The sequence below is a fragment of the Colobus angolensis genome, unplaced genomic scaffold, assembly GCF_000951035.1.
Source record: "Colobus angolensis palliatus isolate OR3802 unplaced genomic scaffold, Cang.pa_1.0 Scaffold158, whole genome shotgun sequence".
NCBI lineage: Eukaryota > Metazoa > Chordata > Mammalia > Primates > Cercopithecidae > Colobus > Colobus angolensis.
Window position 1 is genome coordinate 4,849,245 of NW_012114688.1, and position 26,170 is coordinate 4,875,414.

At 36.4% G+C, this 26,170-nt stretch overlaps 1 protein-coding gene across 2 annotated transcripts in view; it reads right to left on the reverse strand.

Annotated features, from left to right (window-relative positions):
- Window positions 1–26,170, reverse strand: part of ANKRD13C (ankyrin repeat domain 13C) — a 90,537-nt gene continuing 64,367 nt past the window's right edge. For both annotated transcript variants that reach the window (XM_011936901.1, XM_011936900.1), the window contains 4 exons: window positions 15,255–15,334; window positions 13,230–13,328; window positions 9,364–9,464; window positions 1–2,239 (listed from right to left, as the gene is read on the reverse strand). In XM_011936901.1, coding sequence (XP_011792291.1) covers window positions 2,109–2,239; window positions 9,364–9,464; window positions 13,230–13,328; window positions 15,255–15,334 — 411 coding nt within the window. In that variant the 3' untranslated portion in view covers window positions 1–2,108. The remainder of the gene's footprint in view (window positions 2,240–9,363; window positions 9,465–13,229; window positions 13,329–15,254; window positions 15,335–26,170) is intronic.

Below are 26,170 nucleotides of genomic sequence, written 5' to 3' on the forward strand. Positions count from 1 at the left end.
TTCATTAAAAGTAATACTGTGAAAAGTTTATTTGCATCGATTAATTCCTTTTTTTCACCATCATAAGAGATATTGACATTTGTTTGCTCTTTGTGATCACAGAAAAGACACTTTGGAATGGATAATCTGTTTCTACCATTCTTTAAAGAAAACAGCTTTAAAAACAAAATTCAAGTGCAAAAATTTCCAGTAGTCTTCCTACCTCCAGTGTACCCCAGCAAAATATTCATAGCTGTGCTGTTAGGGAATTAATAAACCACAAGCTTCAATTACCCATGTTTTTTTCCTCCCTGTCTGTACTTATGAAAACATATATAGAATATTCCTGAAAGTATACCATATTCCTACAAAGTAAGGGAGCCTAGAAGCAACAGTGATCACTGCCTTTCAGTGTCTCCAACCCCACATAACCACTGATAGGATAATTCAGTCTCTAAGTCATTTGATCTACCCATTTCCTAAATAACAGGGATCAACTTCTATTCAACAAAACTAGTCTGGGTTTACTAACACGTTCCCCAAAATTCAATAGGCTCATGTAAGGTAGTAATTAGGTCTTTCAATTTTTACCTATGATTATTTTTCTTCATTATAAAATGTATTTAATGTCAACATATGCAATGCATGCATCAGTATGGAAGATGCAGCTTTAAAGATGTTTATTTAAAATTTTTCTTATGGTTTATGCTTTGGATTTTTAAATCATATTTTCAATAAGGGTCTCTAAACTCCTTTCAAATTACCTAAAATACTGGAAAAAGTTTAAGCTACTGGTCAGTCTAAAAAACTTGACAGATGCATTCTTGAGATATTCATCAGGATACATTTTAAAAACATCGATCTAAGTAAGCTCTTTAATACAACATGATACTTTATAACTGTTATACATTATTCCCCCTAATTTATTTTCATACTTGGACCTTCAAACCATCTTGGAATAAATAAGAAAAATTTTAAGTGCAAAAATGAGTAATACATGATTTTATCACTTTGGAGACAATGAAATCAATATTTTCCTGTGATTTAAAAAAAATAAGCAATAGGAGTAATCAATCTTGCGTATACTTCTGGACTTGTAACAAATATATTGTTAGCATATAAAATGTTTTTATCTTATTTTGAAAGGATTAAATATGTAGGGTTGTCCAAAATATGTGTATTGTTTTTTAAAACTGACACCAATGCATCCATATTCTACTAAAAACAAACAAAATAATCAGACTGATGTGCACTTATTAGGAAGCAAGTTTAAAAATTTGGAATTCTTTTTAAAGTGCTGAGATTTGGAAGAGGAATATTTTAAACATGCTAACCATTGCCTTATGATGAACATAACAAGGACTCAAACTCAAGTTTAGAAAAAAAAAAAATAGAGGTTCTATGAAAGGAAGATTAGTAACAAACATTCAGGTAAAAACAAATAGCACCACAATGAATTGCACTAAGGTGCTAAAGGAGGTACCTTATTCCCTGCAGAGTGAACGCTCCTTCTGAAATGTATTGCAACACATAAATGCAATTGTTTAATGGTTACCATTTGGTTCATTCATCTACAGAAAATTGCATTCCTTCTAGTTCATTATATTGAACATTCAAATTACTGAACTATACATAATGTTACATAGTTTACATTTTATGAAAACAAAGCTCGAAGGAATATTTATAAATGTCACCTTGCATAAAGATGACAAGTTTAAAAGGGCTCCATACCTCTTAAGACATTTAATTTACGTTAATGGTCCAGGAGTGTTTTAGATATAGATATAGATATATTTATATGCATATATATTTCAACAAGAAGTGTAAAAATTTTTAAAAACAAATCACAGCACTCATAGCTGCTTTACATATGAAGGTCTTAGGGTCATTAATGTGTCAAACTATTACATTTATAATATGTATATTTTTAAAAAGACCAAAAATGGCACATCAGAAAACTCGCTGAAATCATTATTAGAGGCCCATTTCACTGTATCGTATTACTGATGCATCAATTCACGTGTAATTCCCTTTTCTTCACTGAAAGCATTTGTCCCTTCTATTTGGATTCACTTCTAGGGTCTCTGCATTTTCTTTCCTTGGTTAGACAGCATCCTTTTCCACGTCAGTTAAAGATCAGGAAAACGGCTTGGGTCTTCCTTGTAGTCATCAGGTATAGTAAAGATGGAGCCATCAAATTCATCGTATCGAAACTCTTGAAAAGTCACAGTGGCTGTGATTGTGGGAAATACAGGTATATCTACAGAGAGAACATCAATGATAACATTGTAAAATCAAATGTTAATATTCATAGACTACAAAGTACTAAGGAGATGTCCATACTCTTTAAAATGTTAAAAAAAAAAAAAAATACTCAAGAACCAGAAGAATATGTAGTACTGAGTGTGTGTTTCAGAGAGAGTCCTGGGTATTAATTAGTGAGGAGAAAAAGACATTCAGGCATCCAGTGTTATATTGAAAACTCAAGATCCCATGCCTTCCTAGTCTTAAGAATATAATGCCAGATTCTACCAGTCCTTTTTTCTTTTTCTTGGGGCAGAGGGACAGCTACTTTTGTACTTTTTGCATTCTGACTTTTTTTTCTTCAGATTATAGTATATATACTATTCCAACTCTTTCAGCTGATTTCTTTTCACTCTTACTAGCCCAAGTAAAATACTCTAATCCTTTTTTGTTTTAAAACATTAAAAACAACCTATCACTTAAATATGTGGGATAAAAACAGTCTCATCAGAAATGGAAAAATATCATACCACCACAGCCTAATCTTCCAAATGAAATATATTTCTGGCTGAAACTGTAAGTAAAATCAAGCAATTAAAATGAGCAAGTTAATGATTATACGGGCACCAGAAACACTAAAATAAATAAAATGAACAAACACATTAAATTAAATGTTTAGTTTTATTCCTCATATGAGTTACTGACATGAGTACAAATCATAAAGCCTGGGTTCAGATTCCTATAAATCATTTTGCTCATGAGCCTCAGGGATTTCATATGTAAAATAAAGAAACTCCGAAATTCCCTTAAAACTCTGAAATGAGGTTGGGTGTGGTGGCTCACACCTATAATCCCAATACTTTGGGAGGCCAAGGCAGGAAGATCACTAGAGCCCAGGAATTCAAAACCAGCCTGGGCAACATAGGGCGACCCTATCTCTATTTAAAATAATAATAATAATTTTTTTTAAAACTCTGAAATGAGTGTATGAAAGCTAATTCAAGTGTCTAGGGTAAGGATATACAGTAAATTAAGTCTAACAGATATAAGCTAGTATTTTATTGCAGAAAGTTATGTTCTTATGTAAAAAGCAAAACAAAATACCTTAGTTAGATTTAAACACAATAATCAACATACCAATTATAGAGTTTCCAATTATTTCTGGAGGAAAAAGTCATTCCTTTGTACCTACTATGTGTAGATGCTATCCTTATCCAGAGGCCTGTACAGTAAGTCCTATGGCCATGCCTATTTTGGTAAGTAAGGCCCACAAGCTAAGAAAATATTTTACATTTTTAAATGTTTAGGGGAGAAAAAAGAATAGTATTTCATGAAGTGAAAATTAGGCTGGGCATGGTAGCTCACACCTGTAATCCCAGCACTTTGGGAGGCTGAGGTGGGTGGATCACTTGAGGTCAGGAGTTCGAGACCAGCCTGGCCAACTTGGCGAAACCCCGTCTCTACTAAAAATACAAAAATTAGCTGGGTGTGGTGGTGGGTGCCTGTAATCCCAGCTATTCAGAAGGCTGAGGCAGGAGAATCACTTGAACCCAGGAGGCAGAGGTTGCAGTGAGCCGAGATTGTGCCACTACACTAGAGCCCGGGTAACAGAGCAAGACTCCATCTCAAAAAACAAAACAAAACAAAACAAAACAAAAAAAAACATTACATGAAAGTCAAACTTCAGTGTCTGTAAATAGCTTTTTTGGAACACAACATGCCCACTCACTTACCTATTGTCTATGGCTGCTCTCATTCTCCAAATGAAAGAGTAGTTGTGACAGAAACCATAGAGCCCACAAAGCCTAAGATGTGTATTATCTTTCAGACAAAGTTTGCTGACCCCATTCTAGGTTTTGGACATACATCACTAAATAAGAAACAAAATTCATGCACTTATAGAGATTACACTGGTTAGGATGGGCAAACAACAAGTAAATGATGATAAGTATCTAGAAAAAAATAAAGCATTAACAGCAGAATAGGGAGTCTCAGTGCTGGGGGTAAGAGTTGTTGAATAGTGTGGCCAAAGGAAAACCTCAATGAAGGGACTTTTCAGTAAAGACCTGAGATAAGAACAAACCATGCAGTTGCCTGGAGGAAGAAAATTCCAAACAGAAGAACACGAAATACAAAGCCCTAAAAGGAAAGTATCTGGTTTATTCTCGGAATAGCCAGGAGGCCAATGTGGCTGCAGCCAAATGAATCGGGAAGATTAGCAGGCGATGAGGTCAGAGGGCAAATAGGCTGCCAGATCAGGTGGGGTTTAGGCCAAGAAAAAAGACTTCAGTTTTCACTCTGGATGAGGTGGAAAGCCAATGGAAGGGTGTGACCAGGGTAGTAATGTAACTTGAGTTTTGGCAGATGTAGTGAGAATATAATACAAGGTGACAAGAGTGAAGAGGGAGATGTACTCCAGAAGGAGCAGCCAGAGAGGGAGGAAGAAAACCAAGAGAGAGTCTATAAAAGAAGTCAGAGGAAAATGGAATGACTTGTCTCAGTTATTCATTGAGCCAAGGACTTCAAAATAAGAAAAGTCAAATCTTGAAGAGATTAAGATAAAAACAGAAGAGTTTCTACTAGATTTAAAAATAAGGATCAATAATAAATAAAAGGAAGAGAGAATCTATAATGAACTAAGGGAGTACACTTTTTATTCTGAGATAATTATAGATTCACAAGCAATTTTAAGAAATAATAGAGGCCAGGAACAGTGGCTCACACCTGTAATCCCAGCACTTTGAGAGGCCACAGTGGGCCAATCACTTGCGCTCAGGAGTTTGAGACCAGCCTGGGCAACAAAGTGAGACCCCATCTGTACAACAAATACAAAAATTAACTGGGTGTGGTGGCTCATGTCTGTGGTCCCAGCTACTCAGGAAGCTGAGGTGGGAGGATGGCTTGAGACTGGGAAGCAGAAGTTGCAGTGAGCCGAGATCATGCCACTGCATTCTAGCCTGGGCAACAGCATCAGACCCTCTCTCGAAAAAGGAGAGGGGAGGAGAGGGGAGGGGAGGGGAGGGGAGGGGAGAAAGAAAAGAAAAGAAAAAAGAGAAAAGAGAGAGGAAAGAAGGAAGGAAGGAAGGGAGGGAGGGAGGGACAGAGGGAAGGAGGCAGATTTCCTGAAGCCTTTATTCAATTTTATCCAATTTCCCCCAGTGGTAACATCTTACAAATAATACAATATCAAAATCAGGATATTGACAGTATAGTAAAACATGATGAATATTTCCATAACCACATGTTGTCCTCACGTTGGATGAGGTGTTGCCCTTGTATAGCCACATTTGCTTCTCTTATGCCTCACCCCTTCTGTAGTCCCTGCCATCCACTCAACTGTTCATTGCTACAGTTTTTTTACTTCAAATACTTTATATAAATGGAATCATACAGTATATAATTTTGGGGATTGGCTTTCTTCTACTCAGTATAATTCTCAAGCAATTCATCTAGGCTGTTTCATGTATTAACAGTTCACTGTTTTTTTTTTTTTTTTTTTTTTTTTTGACGGAGTCTCGCTCTGCCGCCCAGGCTGGAGTGCAGTGGCCGGATCTCAGCTCACTGCAAGCTCCGCCTCCTGGGTTCACGCCATTCTCCTGCCTCAGCCTCCCGAGCAGCTGGGACTACAGGCGCCCGCCACCTCGCCCGGCTAGTTTTTTGTATTTTTTAGTAGAGACGGGGTTTCACCGTGTTAGCCAGGATGGTCTCGATCTCCTGACCTCGTGATCCGCCCGTCTCGGCCTCCCAAAGTGCTGGGATTACAGGCTTGAGCCACCGCGCCCGGCCATATCATTATATTTCAAGTAAAGTTTATTAAAATAGCAGACAACTGGATCATGGTTTTTGTTTTGTTTTGTTTTTTATTGAAAAACAAAATGGAATGAGTGCAGTGGTGTGATCTTGGCTCACTGCAATTTCCATCAGCCTCCTAGGTTTAAAAAATTCTCCCACCTCAGCCTCCCAAGTAGCTGGGATTACAGACATGAGCCACCGCACCCAGCCTGGATCACGTTTTTTAATCCACTTTACCAATCACTGTCTTTTAATTGGTATATTTAGACCATTTACATTTAATGGAACTATTAATATGTTAGGGCTTAGGTCTGCTATTTTATTTTTTATTTTCTGTTCATTATCTCTGGTCTTCATTTCTGTTTTCTTTTTCTTGCCATCCTTAGGTTACCTATTTTTTAGAATTTCATTTTAATTTATCTATAGTGTTTTTGAGTTATCTCTTTGTACAGCTTCTATAGTGGCTGCTGTAGGTATACATTATTTGTGTGTGTGTGTGTATGTGTGTGTGTGTGTGTGTGTAAGTAAACTTATCACAATTTCCCAGTGTCATAATTTTACCAACTCAAATGAAGTACACTTATCTCCCTTTATGTCCCTATACCTTCCCCCCATTTAAAATATAATTGTAAACAGAAAGTAGTAAGAGATAAAAGTAGGCTTTCAAATAGCTTGGCTGTGAAAAGCAAAGATTAAAGCAAGTGCTGGTGAAGTTATGGGGACTGTTTTTTCCTTTTTTTTTTTTTTTAGTTTTTTGTCTGATTTTAAAAGGGGAGAGACCTGAGCAAGCCTAACAACTGAGAGGAAAAATGCAGTAGAGAGAGGTAGAAGGAAAACGAGAAACTCGAAGTGACTGATACAGTTAGCTTATTTCTTTTTTCTTTTTTTTTTTTTTTTGTTTTCCTCGAAACAGACTCTCTTGCTCTTGTTGCCCAGGCTGGAGTACAATGGTATGATCTTGGCTCACTGTAACCTCTGCCTCCTGGGTTCAAGCGATTCTCCTGCCTCAGCCTCCTGAGTAGCTGGGATTACAGGCGCCCACCACGACGCCTGGCTAATTTTTAGTATTTTTAGTAGAGATGGAGTTTCACCATGTTGGCCAGGCTGGTCTCGAACTCCTGACCTCAAGTGATCTACCCGCCTTGGCCTCCCAAAGTGCTGGGATTACAGGCGTGAGCCACCATGCCCAGTAATACAGCTAGCTTTTTAAAAGAGCTGGGATAATAGATTCATAATACAAATGAAGACATTACTCAAAGAAGAGGGGCACTTCCAGTGAGACAGGAAGATAAAAGAAAAGGTTGGGCTTGGGGCAGAAAAGTCTGTATGGGGTGTTTGAAGCAGTGAGGGAGGTCCCATTTCTGATATTATCTTTTTGTATCAAACGAAGTAAAAATCATCTGTGCTTCAGTTGTAGGAGGAAGTGGTGGGGGAGGATGAAGATTTGATGATGAAAGAGGATCAAATTTAGTCTGAGCAAAATGAGAGAAGAAGCCAATCAGAGAAAAGACCATTCATAATCAGCACTTAAAGTTCTGGCTGATTCTGAAACATGTAATTGAGTTAACAATAATTTCCAAATTTCTATAATTTATCCCAATTGTGTTTTTTATCCTAAATGTAGAAAAAGAAATGGTGAAAGATTAAACATACACAGGAGGAAGTTTTACAGGGTTGGTTTAAAAGAAGGACAGTGAAACAAAAGAGAAATAGTTAAACAAATTTCCCATAACTTTAAGTATACAAGCAAAAGATTATTCCTTGTTAAAAATGTGGTTCTACATCAAAGAAATGCCTGCAAAGAAAGGATTACAGATTTTTTTCCTTCTCATATAATGAAAATATTTCCTTTGCATAAAAATAAATGTATTGTGGGGTTTGATTTGGGTTTAGAACTTAAAAATAGATGTGAATACAGAGATAGTTTGAAATTCTCATCTGTTTAACTCCTGTTCTCTATTCTGGTTTGTCATGGGTCTCTTAACAGTACCTAGAAGGAAGTCTAAAACTTGAAATATTTCCCTCACCATAGAAAATGGCAGTGGAGTTTTAAACTTCTGCAGAAATGCTAACGTGAAGATCCCTTATGGCTATGGCACACAGCTCTGAATTGCATTAGTTTTCTAACCATTTCTGCCTAAGATCTTATCACTGATTTATCCAAGTAGACACTGGGTTCCTAGTGCTTTTGAATTGCAAAGGGCAACTAGAGGGACATTTTGAAAATCATTTATTTAAAAGTCATTTTTAATCTAGAAAACGTTTATTTCCAAGTGTGCAAAATGGTGAAGATCAGGTTTAACTTTTAATAATGAAAACATTTTGGCCTAAGTATTCTGAGACGTGGTTTTAAAAATATTGAATAAAACAAGATATATCTGAAGAATTACAGTACTCATTAAACACTGAGTGGCTGAATTGATGGATAGTGTTAAAGGATCTCCTGAAGCTTGAATTATTGCTAAATCTAAATCTAAACACCCAGAACACCTTTTAATAGTCTCTTCTTCCTCGGTTTCTGATATGTTAGAAAGAAAAATATATGCAAAAATGACTGCTATTTCTAAAGATCATTGCTTAAGACGAAATTAAACATTTAGGGCTGAAAAATAAAATGTATGAGTATTACTTTATCCATCAACAGTGACTGCTGACTCCAGAAACATTCTAACTACACAGAAACTCAAAGCACAGCTGAAAATCTGGGCTAATCTCTAGTCTCCCCTTTTCACATGAAAAACCTTATTACAATACATCACTTAGTTCACCCACACTTTTCTTGTGTGAAATAGATCCCTTACATTTAATTTAAATCAAGTAGAATAAAAATTCTCATCAGGCACTTTAAATATTAGACAAAATATAAATAAATGCATATAATTACTGAAAACCTTTACAAAAATGTAAGCAACTAGGAAATCTATTTTTCTTTAAAACAGCAGCCCCCAACCTTTTTGGCACGAGGGATCTGTTTCGTGAAAGATAATTATTCCACAGACTGGTTGGGGTCGGGGGAGGTTTTGGAATGAAACTGTTCCATCTCAGATCAGGCATTAGATTTCACAAGGAGCATGCAACCTAGATCCCTCACATGTGCAGTTCACAATAGGGTTCATGTTCCTACAAGAATCTAATGCCACCACTGATCTGACAGGAGGCAGAGCTCAGGCAGCAATGCTCACTAGCCTGCTGCTCAGCTCATCTCCTGCTATGCATCCCATTCCTAAAAGGTCATGAACCAGCAGAGGTGTTGGGACCCCTGCTTTAAAACAAATTGCTTATTAAATGTTAATAAACAGCTCCATATTCCTAATGGACACTAAAATTACATCTAAATTTTTCTCTTACCTAATTTTACAGGAAAGCCTGGAGGAAGCTTCATCTGAACAAATTCTCTAAGCTTGTTAAAGTGCTTGAAGGGAGCTATTACTTCTAAAACATTCAATAATCTGAAAAATGGAAGAAGAAAAAAATGTTTTCATTGTTCAAATTGCTATGCGTCCTTATGCTTTTTAACTACATGCTTCAAACTTGGACAGTAGTATTGACTTCCAGATATTAAGGATGAATAAATTATACACTTTATTCCTCCTAACTTTTTACTCTATAATGGTTTGTAACTTTTGATTGTTCAGCCATAATTTTCACAGTTGTTTGATTTTAGGTCCATATTTAGATGGACTCAAAGCTAATAACTAGATTCACTGTTTGGGTGGCTGATTTCCACTGTCAATTTATTGTGTGTGTAAAAGGCTCTTATGTGCTTAATATTCCTTGATTTCCTGCATATTTGATAAATGATTGCTTCTTATCTTTATTATATTTAAAGGGAAATTTGACTCACATAAAATTTCAGGTTATACTATCTTTCCCTCTGAACTACAATTTCATAATATCTCTTAGCATTCTATATCATATTAATCATTATGCTCCAATTTCTTTCATGTTTTGGTTGGATGCATTTCTTTTTTAAGTAGTAGTATTTTTCTTTCAAAAAAGTCCTATGACTGCTACGTTTCTTGAATTCTTTTGTGCTTGAGAATATCTTCAGTTGCCTCCATACATAAATGAAAGTTAGAAATACTGACAGATCACACTTTTGTTACTTCAGAAAAGCAAAGATATATGAAAAAATGTAAGGCCAGGCTGATTTTACCCCTTTTCTGCCAGGGTGCCTTTGGATTTCTTTATCAACAACTGAAGCCTAATAGTTAGATCAGGATAATTTTTGTTACTAATCATTCTGTATCAATTTTTCGTAGAACCTAACGTCATCCTATAGATTTAGTTCTTCATTACTGAGAAAATTTCTTCTATCATATTTTGAATATTATTTTGATTATACTTGGAGGCCTTTTAAGTAAAACATGAATGACTCATACTGAACCACTTTTGTCTTCCATACAAATTGCTCGTGTAATTTCTTTAATCTCTTCTTCTACTGAATTCACCAAGAGCTGTCAAAATTTAATTTTCAGTTACATCTATTCTATTCATTACTGTTTCTACTGTATTTATTTTGTAATAGTGTCATTTAGTGCTCAATTTATTTCCTTAGCTTTACAATTTCCTTTTCATTTCATTTTACTGTCTTACATTCTCATCTCAGAAAGATCTACTTTACTGATTTCGTGTTCTTTCTTGTTTTCTATGGCATATATACGTAATTTTCTTTTTCTTTTTTTTTTTTTTTGACCTTTTAGAACAAATTCTTTGGCATTTGTATGCTGTGTTCCATATTTCTTTTTCTTTTCTTTCTTTCTTTCTTTTTTTTTTTGAGATGGAGTTTCACACTTGTTGCCCAGGCTGGAGTGCAATGGCGTGATGTCGGCTCAATGCGAACTCTGCCTCCTGGGTTCAAGCAATTGTCTCAGCCTCCCAAGTAGCTGGGATTACAGGCACGTACCACCACTCCTGGCCAATTTTGTAAGGGTTTCTCCATGTTGGTCAGCCTGGTCTCAAACTCCCGACTTCAGGTGATCCACCCGCCTCAGCCTCTGAAAGTGCCGGGATTACAGGCGTGCGCCACTGTGCCCGACTCCTCATTTCATTTTCTTTTTCAGGAGTAGTGGTTATAACTGCCACATTTTATAAATTCTAAGATACTCTTTTTTTCATATAACATATCTGAAATTAGGATAACTCCTAAAATTGATGACATCTTAATATTTGCTGCAATTTTCACCTTTATTAGTAAGTAGAATATAAAATTGGTGAATCTTTGGCCAGGTGTGGTGGCTCACACCTATAATCCCAGCACTTTGAGAGGCCCAGGTGGACAGATCACCAGAGGTCAAGAGTTTGAGACCAGCCTGGCCAACATGGTGAACCCCATCTCTACTAAAAATACAAAAATTATCCAGGCGTGGTAGCGCACACATGCCTGTAGTCCCAGCTAATTGGGAGGCTGAGGCAGAAGGATCACTTGAACCTGGGAGACAGAGGTTGCAGTGAGCTGAGATTGCACCACTGCACTCCAGCCTCAGCAACAGAGTGAGACTCTGTCTCAAAATAAATAAATAAATAATAAAATAAAATTGGTGCATCATTGAGTCAATCAGGTCCTAGCTAGATACGACAAATTATGGCAGATCTGTATGTGTAGCTAACTCTCCACATTTTCTGACACTTACCTATCTCTGACATAACTTGAAGGCTGTACAGAACATTCTATCTACTTTTCTAAAGCCTAGGTATGGGGAAAGCTCAGGTATGTACATGCTTTTTAAAAAAAAATATGCACCCTGCTCTCTTCTCCAATCATTTTTTAAAAATGTATTAGGCCATTAAAAAAATTAATGCATTAGGCCATTTCCCATTTGAAAGGGAAGGAACTAGTAAGAGAAAATAGCCCAGTGCTTCATCTCCTCCCTCCCACTTTAGTGAGGAGCCTAAAACTATCGTCGTATCAGTCAGTTCTTGCTACCCATCTCTCATTCCAGTCATTTTTCCAAATTCAATATTTTTAAAAAGGAGCATCCAATGAGTACATGTTTGAGAGGATATATTCAATATATTTACCAGAATATTGTTGAAAATGGTGACAAACTACAAATAACCAAAATGTTTATCAGTAAATGAATGATAAACAGTATATCAACACTACAAAATATCAAGGAAAAAGAATAGATGAAAATATAATCACTGTAAAACTTCAAGACACACTCATTTTTTCTTTTCTTTTTTTGAGATGGAGTCTCCTTTGTCACCCAGGCTAGAGTAAAGTGGTGTGATCCTGGCTCACTGCAACTTCTGCCTCCTTGGTTCAAGCAATTCTCCTGCCTCAGCCTCCCTAGTTGCTGGTTTTACAGGCACGCGCCATATGCCTAGCTAATTTTTATATTTTTAGTAGAGATAGGGTTTCACCACGTTGGCCAGGCAGATCTCAAACTCGTGACCTCAGGTGATCCGCCCACCTTACCCTCCCAAAGTACTGGTATTACAGGCATAAGCCACCATGCCCAGCCAAGATACACTCACTTTTAAATGAAAACAAGAAACATACAGAACAAAACATGAACGATTCCCCCATTTTTATTTTAAAAAATGCAAAAATACGGATAACTCTAGTCAAAAATACACCAAATAATCATTAACTAGTGATGTGTTAAAACATCACATTTTATTCTGTAAATTTCCATACTTTTTGATTTTTTTTAAAAACAAGCATGTATTCATGTATTACTTTTATAATTTAAATAACCTACTCGGCTGGGCATGGTGGTTCGCACCTGTAATCCCAGCACTTTGGGAAGGTGAGGTGGGTGGATCACCTGAGGTCAGGAGTTCGAGGCCAGCCTGGCCAACATGGTGAAATTTCACCTCTACTAAAAATACAAAAATTAGCCGGGTGTGGTGGTGGGCACCTGTAATCCCAGCTACTCGAGAGGCTGAGGCAGGAGAATCGCTTGAACCCAGAAGGCGGAGTTTGCGGTGAGCCGAGATTGTGCCACTGCACTCCAGCCTGGGCAACACAGCAAGACTCTATCTTTAAAAAAAAAAAAAAAAATCTACTCAAAAATGTATCGATGAAAGCAGCAAAACTCAAGACTGTTGCAAACCAGAAAATTTCCAGAACGGTAAACACACTATCAAATGGCTATTTGCTTTTCATTTCAAAGGTCTCAAATGCACCACTGGGGTGCAAATATTATTACAGCCTTTAGGGTTTAATAGTTTCTTTCATAAACATTTGTAGTTAGTAACAAACTTACAACTCTATCCCTAAGGGAAATTCCTGGCTCATGGCTATTGTAGCTTTAAACGTTTTCTTACTCTCTTTGCACACCAGTTCTCTACCCAGATGAGGAGCTCTAAAATGGGAGGAAAAAAAAAAGTTAGGAAACTTTTTCCATAGTCTATCACCTTCCTAAGAAGCATCTGTCATCTTTCAATGACATTCATTAATATTTCAATTTTTCTTACTGTCTGTAGAAATAAAATTATGCTAAAAGAGAATAAGATATGCATAAGAAATTAAGACAAGGGCAATAAAAAAGAATAGCAAAGAGTAAAAGTTCAGAAATTATCAGATCTAAACTAATTTCACATTGAATATAATTTTAATAATCACTATTTTTAGGAATAAAGAAAATCATTAGTAAAAAAATTTTTAAGGTATCATTGTATATCTTTAAAGCCGCTTATTCAATTCAACTTCTATACTGTATATTGCAGTCTCTTCACTGATTAATAAGAAATATAGTGAAGAATAAGGAATTCTATATTAACTATTATCAAAAAAAATTATCAATTTAGCATAAAGATCTAATTGGCTTTTATTTGCAGTTCCAGCACAGGACAGTACCTAATTCTGTGAAGTAGAATGAGCATTCCAATAAGCTGAACAGAGGAGGTTATCTTTACAGACTGAAAAGGGCTGAAGTGGAAACAGTGGGGAAAGAAGGTGATCTGGTTATTTCAAAGTTGCTTTCCTTACACAGTTAAAAAAACAGAAGACTTCATTACTATGCCGACTCAGGTTACCTGGAATGTCCTTTTTTTTCTTTTTAAACTGGCCCATTTCAAAGTTCAGTTTAACTATGTAGTACTTAGCGGAAGTAACTACATTCTTGTTTGGTATGGTCTGCTGGTGCCTAGTGCATGTAGGAGGCTAATCTAATACAACAATCCGCTCATAAATTTTGTTTAACACTATAAAATATTAAGGTGAGGCACAGTGGCTCATAGCTGTAATCCCAGCATTTGAGAAGCCGAGGCAGGTGGATCACTTGAGCCCATGAGTTTGAGACCAGCCTGACCAACATGGTGAAACCCTGTCTCTACTAAAAATACAAAAATTAGCTGGGCATGGTGGAGCGCACCTGTAATCCCAGCCACTCGGGAGGCTGAGGTGAGAGAATGGCTTGAACCTGGGATGTGGAGGTTGCAGTGAGCCAAGATCACACCCACTGCACTCCAGCCTAGGCAACAGAGTGAGACTCCATCCCCCCCCAAAAAAAACTATAAAAATATTAAGATGGAAACATCTTGGAGAAATTAGAAAAATACAACAAAACTTTCAATAAGAAAAAAAAATGACAACTCCTTCCTAAACAGGAGCAGGAAAGTAATATTTTATATTTTATTCTCCACCAAAAGGAAATAATGGTTGACCAGGATACACTTTTTACTTATCCATTTATTAAAAATAAACCCTTTCTTTATTCATTCATCATTCTTTCAGTCAATAAATATAAACTGAGTATGAGCTATGTGGTAGGCACTCTACTGTTAGTAATATTACATCAGCAAAGGTCCTATGGAAGGATGGTGAGTAGTCTAGCATAGGTTGAAACTAAAGGATAATGACAGGTGAGGAGCTTGGAAAGGCAAAAAGGAAGATAAATAATCAATGGCCTTGCACACTATGCTAAAAAATCAGGATAATCACAAAATAGAAAAGCTCATCATACAATGGGAAATCTCAAATAAGCAACTGTCCTGTGCAATTTCCTACATCCTATTTCCTTAGAACAGTGTCCTTTAGTTTTTTAGGTGTGTATAAATTGACAGGAGGGATACAGAAAGATCTACAACCATTTGCAAGAGTTTACATAATTTGGGACACTTTGTCCTTATTATACTTAATCCATATTTTTAAAAGGTAGAAGAATTGCTTCAGTCAAAAATATATCAATAATTCTCTCCAAAATAATTTTACACCTAAATATTCACATATTCAGTTTTTACAAATTATTCTTTCTAAAAGTCAAATAATACATAACAAAAAAACTTACTTTCCATTTTCAGCAGATATATATTCTTCCCATGTAATAGTGTTCTGAGGAGGAGGTGTAAGAGACTGTCTTCGAATCGGCTGCCAAAAACAAAAATAAAGAAAGTGGGGGTGGGGGAAAAGAAAAATGTTATTTTTTAAATATAAGATGAAAATATATAGTAAACAATTAAAACTAACAATCTACTTAATCTCTTCAATATAATACTTGAAAAGGTTACTTCCAAGATCATTCCATGGTGGTTTAAGTTCTATTGGTAATATTTATTAACAATTTTTTTCTAAATCCCAAAAGGACAAATATCAAAGTAATAACACCCATTCATTGAATGTGTCAATCATCTAAAATGTTCCTAGCATCATACTAGCTGCTAAACATAGGAACTACAAAGAAGTGTAAAAACTAACTCTGGGCCAGGCCCAAGCATGGTGGCTCATGCTTGTAATCCCAGCACTTTAGGAGGCCAAGCTGGGTGGATCACGAGGTCAGGAGTTCAAGACCAGCTTGGCCAAGATGGTAAAACCCCGTCTTTACCAAAAATACAAAAGAATTAGCCGGGCTTGGTGGTGAGCGCCCGTAATCCCAGCTACTCAGGAGGCTGAGGCAGAGAATTGCTTGAACCCAGGAAGCGGAAGTTGCAGTGAGCCGAGATCGTGTGACTGCACTCCAGCCTGGGCAACAGAGCGAGACTCCGCCTCAAACAAACAAAAAAAAAACAAAAAACTCTGACTTCAAGGAATTTACAATTCAGTTAGAAAGAAAAGAAAAAAAATACAGACATAAACAGTTAACCAGAAATATGAAAGAGCATATTAAAGGCCAAATGAGATTACAGAAAATAGAAAATATGTCAGAAATGATAGGAATCTTCTGTGGGTAATAATCAAGACTATGCAATTGGACTTCAGATTTAAATGAACATGAAACAGAGTGTTTTTAAAACAGAGAAAATTAAAGGTAAAAAACACAAGGAGACTGATTTAAACTCAGATGGGAAGTTTAAAACGGAGATCAACTTAGATGGTAAAAATTGCAACGGTCAGATTTTAAAACTTTCACCCTATCTTTGCTAAATATGAATTCCAATCACTCTAAGATGAACTGGCAATAAGGAGCTAAACTCTGGAGTACAAGTGGAAATTGGAAATTCCTGGGCCAGGTGGAATGGCTCATGCCTGTAATCCCAACACTTTGGGAGACAAAGATGGGAGAATCACTTGAGTCCATGAGTTTGAGACCAGCCTAGGCAATAAAATGAGGCTCTGTTTCTTAAAAAAAAAAAAAAAAAAAAATCAGCTAAGTGTGGTGGTGCATGCCTGTGGTCCCAGTTACTTGAAAAGCTGAGGCAGGAGGATCACTTGAGCCCAGGAGGTTGATGCTGCAGTGAGCCAAGATTACGCCACTGCACTCCAGCCTGGGTAACAGAGTAACACCCTGCCTCATAGGAAAAAAAAAAGAACTGGCCAGGCATGGTGGCTCATGCCTATAATCCTAGCACTTTAGGAGGTCAAGGCTGGTGGATCACTTGATGTCAGGGGTTCAAGACCAGACTGGCCAATATGTTGAAACCCCATCTCTACTAAAAATACAAAAATTAGCCAGGCGTGGTGGCTCACACCCGTAATCCTAGCTACTCAGGAAGCTGAGGTAGGAGAATCATTTGAACCCAGGAGGCAGAGATTGCAGTGACCTGAGATCACGTCACTGCACTCCATGACCCAAGATCACGCCACTGCACTCCGGACTGGGCAACAGAGCGACTCTCTGTCTCAAGAAAACAAAACAAAACAAAAAAAAACCTCATACATTTTTAAAAACAAATTTTTTTTCAATTGCTAATGAAAATCTAACAGGACTATGGAGCAAAAAGATAGTAAGTGAAAGACTAATATAAATAATAAGATGATAACATTAAGAGAGGGTCTCATTCAAGAAATGTGGTTTTACATATAATTAGTGTAAGATGTTAATGAGCTGTATATTAGAGTTGTTAAAATCAAGGACTGTAAAGACAGAAAATTGAGTTAGAATCCCAGCTCCAATACCTGGTAGTTGTGTGAATTTGTGCAAGTTACTTTCTATTATGTCAACTTAACTCACCTGCAAAATGGGAATTGGGCCACTAACTCATAGTTAAAAATTAATGGAGATAACATATGTAAAAAGCTTAGTGCAGGCCAGGTGTGGTGGCTCATGCCTATAATCCCGGCACTTTGGGAGGCCAAGGCAAGTCGATCCCTTGAGCTCAGGAGTTCAAGACTAGCCTGGGCAGCATAGCAAAACCCCATCTCTACAAAAAATACAAAAAAAAAAAAAAAAAGTACCAGGAGTGGTGGCACACACCTGTGGTCCCAGCTACTTGAAGGGCTGAAGTGGGAGGACGGCTTGAGCCCAGGACATGGAGGCTGCAGTGAGCCGAGATCATGCCACTGCACTCCAGCCTGTAGGACAGAACAAGACTGTCTCAAAAAAAAAAAAAAAAAAAAAAAAGAGAGAGAGAGAGAGAGACAAGCAGTAAATGGAGGAAAAGAGACAAGCAGTAAATGGAGGAAAAGTTTTTTCTCTGTCCTCCCTGTTTTCTGCCTAACTACAGAATATAAATTTTGCTTTACTGGAGATAACCTGTACTCTTACTGGCTCAGTGACAGCACCAGAGAAATCTGCAAACCTTACTCCTTTCCTGTCCTTGGAAACCTAAAATCACTTTCGTTTGTCCTGTCATTTCTCTACAAATTTATTGTTCTTTGTTGAAGATGCTATATAAGTTGAGTTCTAAGCCACTATTTTGAGTTACTTTTTTTTTTTTTTGAGACATAGTCTCACTCTGTTACCCAGGCTGGAGTACAGTGGCACAATCTCTGTTCACTGCAACCTCTGCCTCCCAGGTTCAAGCAATACTTCTGCCTCAGCCTCCTGAGTTGGGATTACAGGTGTGCATCACCAAGACCAGCTAATTTTTGTATTTTTAATAGAGATGGGGTTTCGCCGTGTTCGCCGGGCTGGTCTCAAACTCCTGGCCTCAAGTGATCTGCCCGACTCAGCCTCCCAAAGTGCTGGGATTACAGGTGTCAGCCACTGTGCCCAGTCCTTGAGTTACTTTTCATTGGGGTTTCTCGTGTAGTGTGCAGCACGCATTAATAAACTTGTGTGCTTTTCTCTTGTAAACCTGTCTTTTGGTACGAGAGTCCATATCAACTAAGAACTAAGTTTGGAAGAAGTTTAGTTTAGTTTCCTTTACAGTATAATGGAGGCCAAAAGAAAAGACTGTTTCAATATCAAACTACAGAGACTTTGAGGAGAAAGAAGCCTGAAAAAGGCCATAAATTTTGTTGGTTAGAAGTCACTGGTAATCTCTGACCATGGCCACCATGTCCAGCTAATGTTTTGTATTTTTTAGTAGAGACGGGGTTTCACCATGTTAGCCAGGCTGGTCTTGATCTCCTGACCTCATGATCTGCCCACCTCAGCCTCCCAAAGTGCTGGGATTACAGGCGTGAGCCACTGCGCCCGGCAGTATAAATCATCTTATACCATGTGAATGGAAGGCCACATCCTAGGAATGGCAGAGAAGACAAAAGAAAAAAAGCTGTCTGAGATTAACTCACAGAGCAGAGAAAAAATCACACAAACTCAGATTTTTACATGAGAGAAAAACAATCGTTTAAGTCATTGTTCTTTTGAGATTTCTTATAAGCAGCCAAACTTCCATCATAACCAATACCAAATTCCAAATTTACACTGGGATATTACACATAATATTATGGCATGTAGCAATGGCTTATCAGTAGAATGACGAAGAGGCTTAAAAGCTAGTTAATGACCCTCACAAATGCTGTGGCAAAACATTAGGTAAAATAGTATCTAGTGATATGCTAGAAAGCAGAGAGACATGCGTTAATATAACCTTTAACTTTAGGGAAAACCGTTGGAAACGTTTAAGATTGCTCTGTAACCTAGAACCACAGCAAAGACTAATCCTATATCCACCGAAATCTCTATTAATATTTTTAATATTATATATATAACATTTTCATGGTAAAGACACATTTGTCACATGATTACATAACGTGGCATGTCACATCGTTATATTTTTTTCAGGTAATAACTTTTCCAAATAAGTTTCTACCATTTCTAAATAAACTCTTTTTAAACAGTACATTATACATTCCCCATCTTAGTAAAGAGTGTAATCAGTATAATTTAACCTTTTATTGAGCACTTTATCTCACTGTTATAAATATCAATTATCATATTCTAAAAATGTCTTTCTAGTTTAAGTTTATCCTAATTAGTCCTTTTTTTTTTTTCAACAAATCCCAAATAGATTCAGAGTCCTTTATTATATACTGACACTTCTAGCTGAATCCTTCAGTGCCCCCTCTATACTGATGCCATGGCTATCTAATGGAACAGGAAGACACAGAGGTTGGTGCAATACCAGATAACTCTTTAATGTTATTTTGCCAAATCAATCAGCTCTGTAACTGAAATACCTTCAAGCCTTTCCCTCATAATTAAATGTAAAACTTCTGACGACTATTTTCCTTGAAGCATATAGGAAATACTTTATTTCTAGGTTTGTTATCATTCTAATATTTCATATGGCAAAGCTTTCTGAAAGTTTAAGATATTCATGTATTTTATTATGTATTCCTATTTAGATTTGTAAATAAAGAAAAAAATCCATGCTGGTGCAGTGGCTAACGCCTGTAATCCCAGCACTCTGGGGGGCCGAGGCAGGTGGATCATGAGGTCAGGAGTTCGAGACCAGCCTGACCCACACGATGAAACCCCGTCGCTACAAAAAATACAAAAATTAGCCGGGTATGGTGGTGCACACCTGTAATCCCAGCTACTCAGAAGGCTGAGGCAGGAGAACTGCTTGGAGCCGGGAGATGGAGGTTACGGTGAGCTGAGATGACGCCATTGCACTCCAGCCTGGGCAACAGAGCAAGAGCAAGACTCCATCTCAAAAAAGAAAAGAAAAAAAAATCCATAATCATGAATAGGGCTTAACTCAATATTCTGAACATATAGTTGGCACAGTATAAGTGCTTTTATCACTGACTCTGACTAAGGTATAAACAGAGCATTGTTCCCTACTCCAATGATAACTGGTTACAAGAAGGAGCTAAAAATACAAGAGCAAGTATCCATGATTTAAGAATTTCTGAGCACTTAAATTTTGCTATCAAAATTTTTGTCAAAAATATATATTAAATACTAGAACCACATCTGGGAAAGAAGAGAAAAAAAGGCAGAAGAAGTACAGTAAAAGTAGTCAAACGGCAAATAATTCCTTCTAAATATTACCTATAAGCCATTTCTTGCAGAAATTGAAATAAATGTTTGGCTGGGGGTAGGGGACAAGAAGAAACCCAAAAGCTATTTATTTATAATAAAGCATATAAATTCATTCCAAAAAGGAGTAGACATTTATTTTTAAGAATTGAAATTCTATTAAAACATGGCTTTAAAATATAGAATTTTCATGTCTTTTGAAAAAAATAAGAAATCATATATATTTTCTAGATTTTTGAAACTTTTAATAATTCTCCAAAATCAAAAATATAATTTTTATTATTATGTGCTCTACTAGTTTTTACTATATTTACCAATAACATATTCCCAGGATTATTTCTTAAGGTTTCCCCCACTCTTTCCCAACTTCAATTTCCCAGTATGTTGAAAGAATTGCTAAGACATGTTAATACCTGGATATACAGAAAGAAAAAACTATAACAAAGACAGATTAAGAAGCAAAGTACTTACAGCAAGAACAGACTTGCACTCAGGTTCCTAAAATAAAAGCCCATCTCTGCTTCTCTATCTTCGTAACTCAGACAAAGTAACTTACTTAAATCTCAATTTCTTTTTTATAAAATGGGCAATGGCTCTCACTTCTTTAGGTCATTACAATAACTAAATCAGATAATATATGGAAAATACTTAGTACAAGGCCCATGCTAACCATTCCAGTGCTTTAAGTCAATACTAATAAGAAAGAAAACTTTGTTGAGGTGTATATGAATTCAGTTTTTGTTGTTTTCTTTTTTCAGCCAGCTATGAGAGACAACCAATAAATTTAGTTTGCAACCTGCAGAAGCTGAAATTGAGTTTATGGCACTCAACTCAGATTAGGTAGGCCACTGGAGAATCCTTCATTACTCTCTGATAAAATATAATGCTTTCCACACAACTGTTATTAATTAAATACATCTGAGTTACTAATCTACAATTCACCATGACTTGAAAATTAATATAGCATAAAGCATGTCTATTTCTACACTTGATTTGTTCTTACATTGTCAGCTGTCATCTTGAAAGCGTCAATTTTCAATATTGATTTATAACATCTTTTTTTTTTTTTGAGATGGAGTCTCACTTTGTTGCCCAGGCTGGAGTGCAGTGGCATGATGTCAGCTAACTGCAACCTATGCTCCCTGGGTTCAAGCAATTCTCCTGCCTCAGCCTCCTGAGTAGCTGGGATTACAGGTGCACACCACCATATCCGCTAATTTTATCTGTATATTTAGTTGACATGGGGTTTCACCATGTTGACCGGGCTGGTCTTGAATTCCTGACCTCAAATGATCCGGTCACCTCAGCCTCACGAAGTGCTGGGATTACAGGTGTAAGCCATCGCACCCAGCTATAATGTCTTTTAAAACTTTAAATTTTAAAATCTAGTTCACCATTAAAATGGGAATGTCTCTTGAATTTATTTGACAGGTCTCTCCTCTTTGACCCCCTATTGTTTAACCTCACATTAAATAATAGAGTTAAACACTTTTTTTCTCTTTTTTGAGACAGTCTCACTCTGTTGCCCAGGCTGGAGTAGAGTGGAGTGATCTCGGCTCACTGCAACCTCCACCTCCCAGGCTCAAGCAATTCTGCCTCAGCCTCCAGAGTAGCTGGGATTACAGTGTACCACCACGCCCAGCTAATTGTTATATTTTCCGTACAGACGGGGTTTCACCATGATGGCTAGGCTGGTCTCAAACTCCTGACCTCAAGTGATCCTCCTGCCACCGGCCATGCCAGCCAAGTTTAAGACAATCTTTTATGATACCCTCAAAAATATTAAAAATTTACAAGATAAATTTAATAAAATATGTGTAATATTTATACACTGAATACTTTTGAGAGAAATTATAGAGAACCTAAATAAATGAAGAGATACATATATATATACCGTTCTTAAAAAAGCTTACTATGTAGGCTTAAAAGAACTGTACTCCTAAAATTATAAACAAAATGCATACAAATATTTCTTTTCCTCTTTCATGTCCACTATTATATATATATATAAACTGCTAACAGTTCCATGCTGCTTTCCAGGTGTTCAATTCTGTGCCTGTGTCTGAGAGAAAAAACAACATACAGCTACCAGTATCCTTCTATAATTAGACCTATCAATTCTATTTTGTTGTTCTTGCATCCTATACCTTACCTAATTAAACCAAATCAAATTATACATATTGATGAATATCTGATAGAATTACTATTAATATTTTCTTTAAATTTCTTCTAAAAAGATTTATAATTGAACTCTGAAAATATTCTCAAATGCAATTCTTCGATTCCTCCTTATCAAAAGTCCAAACAACATATAACAAGGCACATTTTCTTTATTGTAAAAAAATTTAAAATATAATATTAAAAGGATTACTATGCTGACAAACAACAACAAAATCTTGGTTCCTAGTAATCATTAAATGACTTAAGTCAGGTTGAAAAATAATAGAGTAATTTTTTTAAAAAAATTAATGTTAGTATAAAAAAGTCTCTTCTAAGATCAAGAAAAAGCCATGTGCACCTGCTCATAACATTTTTATTCACTATTTTACTGGTGTTACTTCCCAGTGCAGTGAGGTAAGAAAAACAAATAAAAGAAGTAAGAACAGGCAAGAGAAAAGTAAAACTACCATTATTATTTGATGACATGAGCATTTGTAGAAACTCCTAAGTAATATACAAAAGACTATAGAATACGCCAGGCACAGTGGCTCATGCCTGTAATCCCAGCACTTTGGGTTGTCGAGGCAGGTGGATCACCTGAGGTCGGGAGTTCTAGACCAGCCTGGTCAACATGGCAAAATCCCGTCTCTACTAAAAATACAAAAACTAGCCGGGTGTGGTGGTGGGTGCCTATAATCTCAGCTACTCCAGAGGGTGAGGCAGGAGAATCACTTGAACATGGCAGGCAGAGTTGCAGTGAGCTGAGATTGTACCACTGCACTCTAGCCTGGGAGACAGAACGAGACTCTGTCTCCAAGAAAACAAAAAATAAAAATAAAATAAAATAAAAAGACTATAGAATATATAAATGTAGAAATATAAAAATCACATTTATTTCTATATATAAAAAACAAACTGGGAAATGAAATTTAAAGACAATCTTTTATGAGAGCCTCAAAAATATTAAAAATTACAAGATAAATTTAATAAAATATGTGCAATATTTATACACTGAACACTTCTGAGAGAAATTATAGAGAACCTAAATAAATGAAGAGATACACCATGTTCATCAAACAGAATATTCAATATTGTTAAGATATCAAGTCTCCCCAAATTGATCTATAGATTCAACACCATCCCTATACAAACCTCAGCAGGCAATACAATGGAGGAGGAACAGACTTCTCAAAAAATGATGCTGGAGCAACTGGGCATCCAAGGCAAAAAAAATAAATAAACCTTTGACCTAAACTTCATACTTTCCACAAAATTAACTCAAACTGGTCATTTCCTTAAATGTAAAATATAAAGATATAAAACTTAGAAAAAAACACAGGAGAAAATCTTAGACACCTGGAGCTAGGCAAAAACTTCTCAGATTTGGCATGTGACACAAGATAGAAATGGATAAATTGGATGTCATCAAAATGATAAACTTTTTTTTCAATGAAAGCCCACTTTGATAAGATGAAAAGATAAGCTACAGAGTGAGAGGAAATATTTGTAAAACATCTATCTGATAAAGAATTAACATCTGGAAAATATAAAGAACTTTGGGCCAGGCATAACGGCTCATACCTATAATCCCAGTACTTTGGGAAGCTGAGGTAGTCACCCAGGAGTTTGAGACCAGTCTGGGCAACATGGTAAGACCTTGTCTCTACAAAAAAAATAATAATAATAAACATAAAAAGTTGGCATGGTGATGCATGCCTGTAATCTCAGCTACTTAGGAGACTGAGCTGGGAGGATTGTTTGAGTTGAGGTGGTCAAGGCTGCAGTGAACCAAGATCGTGCCACTGCACCCCAGTCTGACCAAAACAGTGAGACCCTGTCTCAAAAACAACAACTTTGAAAACTCAACAATAATGAAAAAAAGAAAATCCAATTAGAAAAAGAGTAAAAGGCATGAAGAGACATGCTACAGAAGAGGATATACAGATAGCAAATAAGCACATGAAGAGATGACCATTCAATAACATTAGCCATTAGGACAATGCAATTAAATCAAAATGAGATCGCATTAAACACTATCAGAATGAGTAACATAGAAAATAATGACAATACCAAAAGCTTGCAAGGATGTAGAAAAACTGGACCATTCATACACTGCTGATGGGAATGTAAAACACGGAAAACACTTTGGCAGTCTCTTATAAAACTAAACATTCAGCTAACTACCATATGACACAGCAGCTGCACTCTTGGGCATTTATCCCAGAAAAATGAAGACTTATATTACATTCATACAAAAACCTATATGTGAATGTTTTTTGCAGCTTAATTCATTATGGCCCAAAACAACCCAGATGTTCTTCGACATGTGAATGGTTAAACAAACTGTGGTACACTAATACCATGAAATATTGCTCAACAAAAAAAAGAACAAACTATTGACACATACAACTTAGATAAATCACCAGTGACTTATGCTAAGTGAAAAAAAAAAAGCCAATTTCAAAAGGCTAAGGCTAACTATAAAGCCAATTTCAAAAGGCTAACTATATGATTCCATTTACAGAACATCCTTGAAACAGCAACACTAAAGAAATGGAAGAACAGATTAGTGGTTGCCAGGCATAAGGGACAGAGAGAGGCTAAGAGGGCAGCAAATGTGCCTAAAAAAGAGGAACATGAGGGATCCTATGGTGGTAGACATCTTCTGTGTCTTGACTACAAATGCCAATATCCTCGCCGTGGTATTGTTCTACACTTTGGTAAGATGTTACCATTGGGGGAAACTGGGTGAGGCATACATGGAATCCCTGTATTATTTCATACAACTGTATGTGAATTTGTAATTATTTCAAAATAAAAAGCTTAATTTAAAAAAATCCAAACAGGCTTTTATGTCAAAATTGATTTACCTACAGATTCAACATTATCCCAATCAAAATCCCACCAGATTTTTTATCTTTTGTAGAAACTGACAAATTGAATTTAAATATTCATCAACTATAAAGCTCACAATCCTATGGTTCATATGGGAAGTGTTTCCTTTAATTTCTGATTTGAAGTTGAAAGCTTAATTATTTAATGTAATTAATATTAATTTGTTCCACTATATAGTTATCTGGCATTAAACTATGTTTTAATTTCAACTTGCAAAACTACAGCTGCTTAAAATGCTACTTAAAGACCTCTTTAACTATTCAAGTACATCCAGTTACAACCTCTGCCCTTAAGAAAATCAAGTTGTCTATCATAAATTTAAATGTACATAAATCAGACCAAAAGAGGCAACTGGCAAATAGTCTATGAAACAGCATTCTATAAAGTCTTATTTCCATATACTTATCCCAAATTAGTTTGTTGCCCAAATTTTATTTATTTATTTATTTTGAGACGGAGTCTTGCTCTGTCACCCAGGCTGGAGTGTAGTGGCATGATCTGGGCTCACTGCAAGCTCCGCCTCCCAGGTTCATGCCATTCTCCTGCTTCAACCTCCTGAG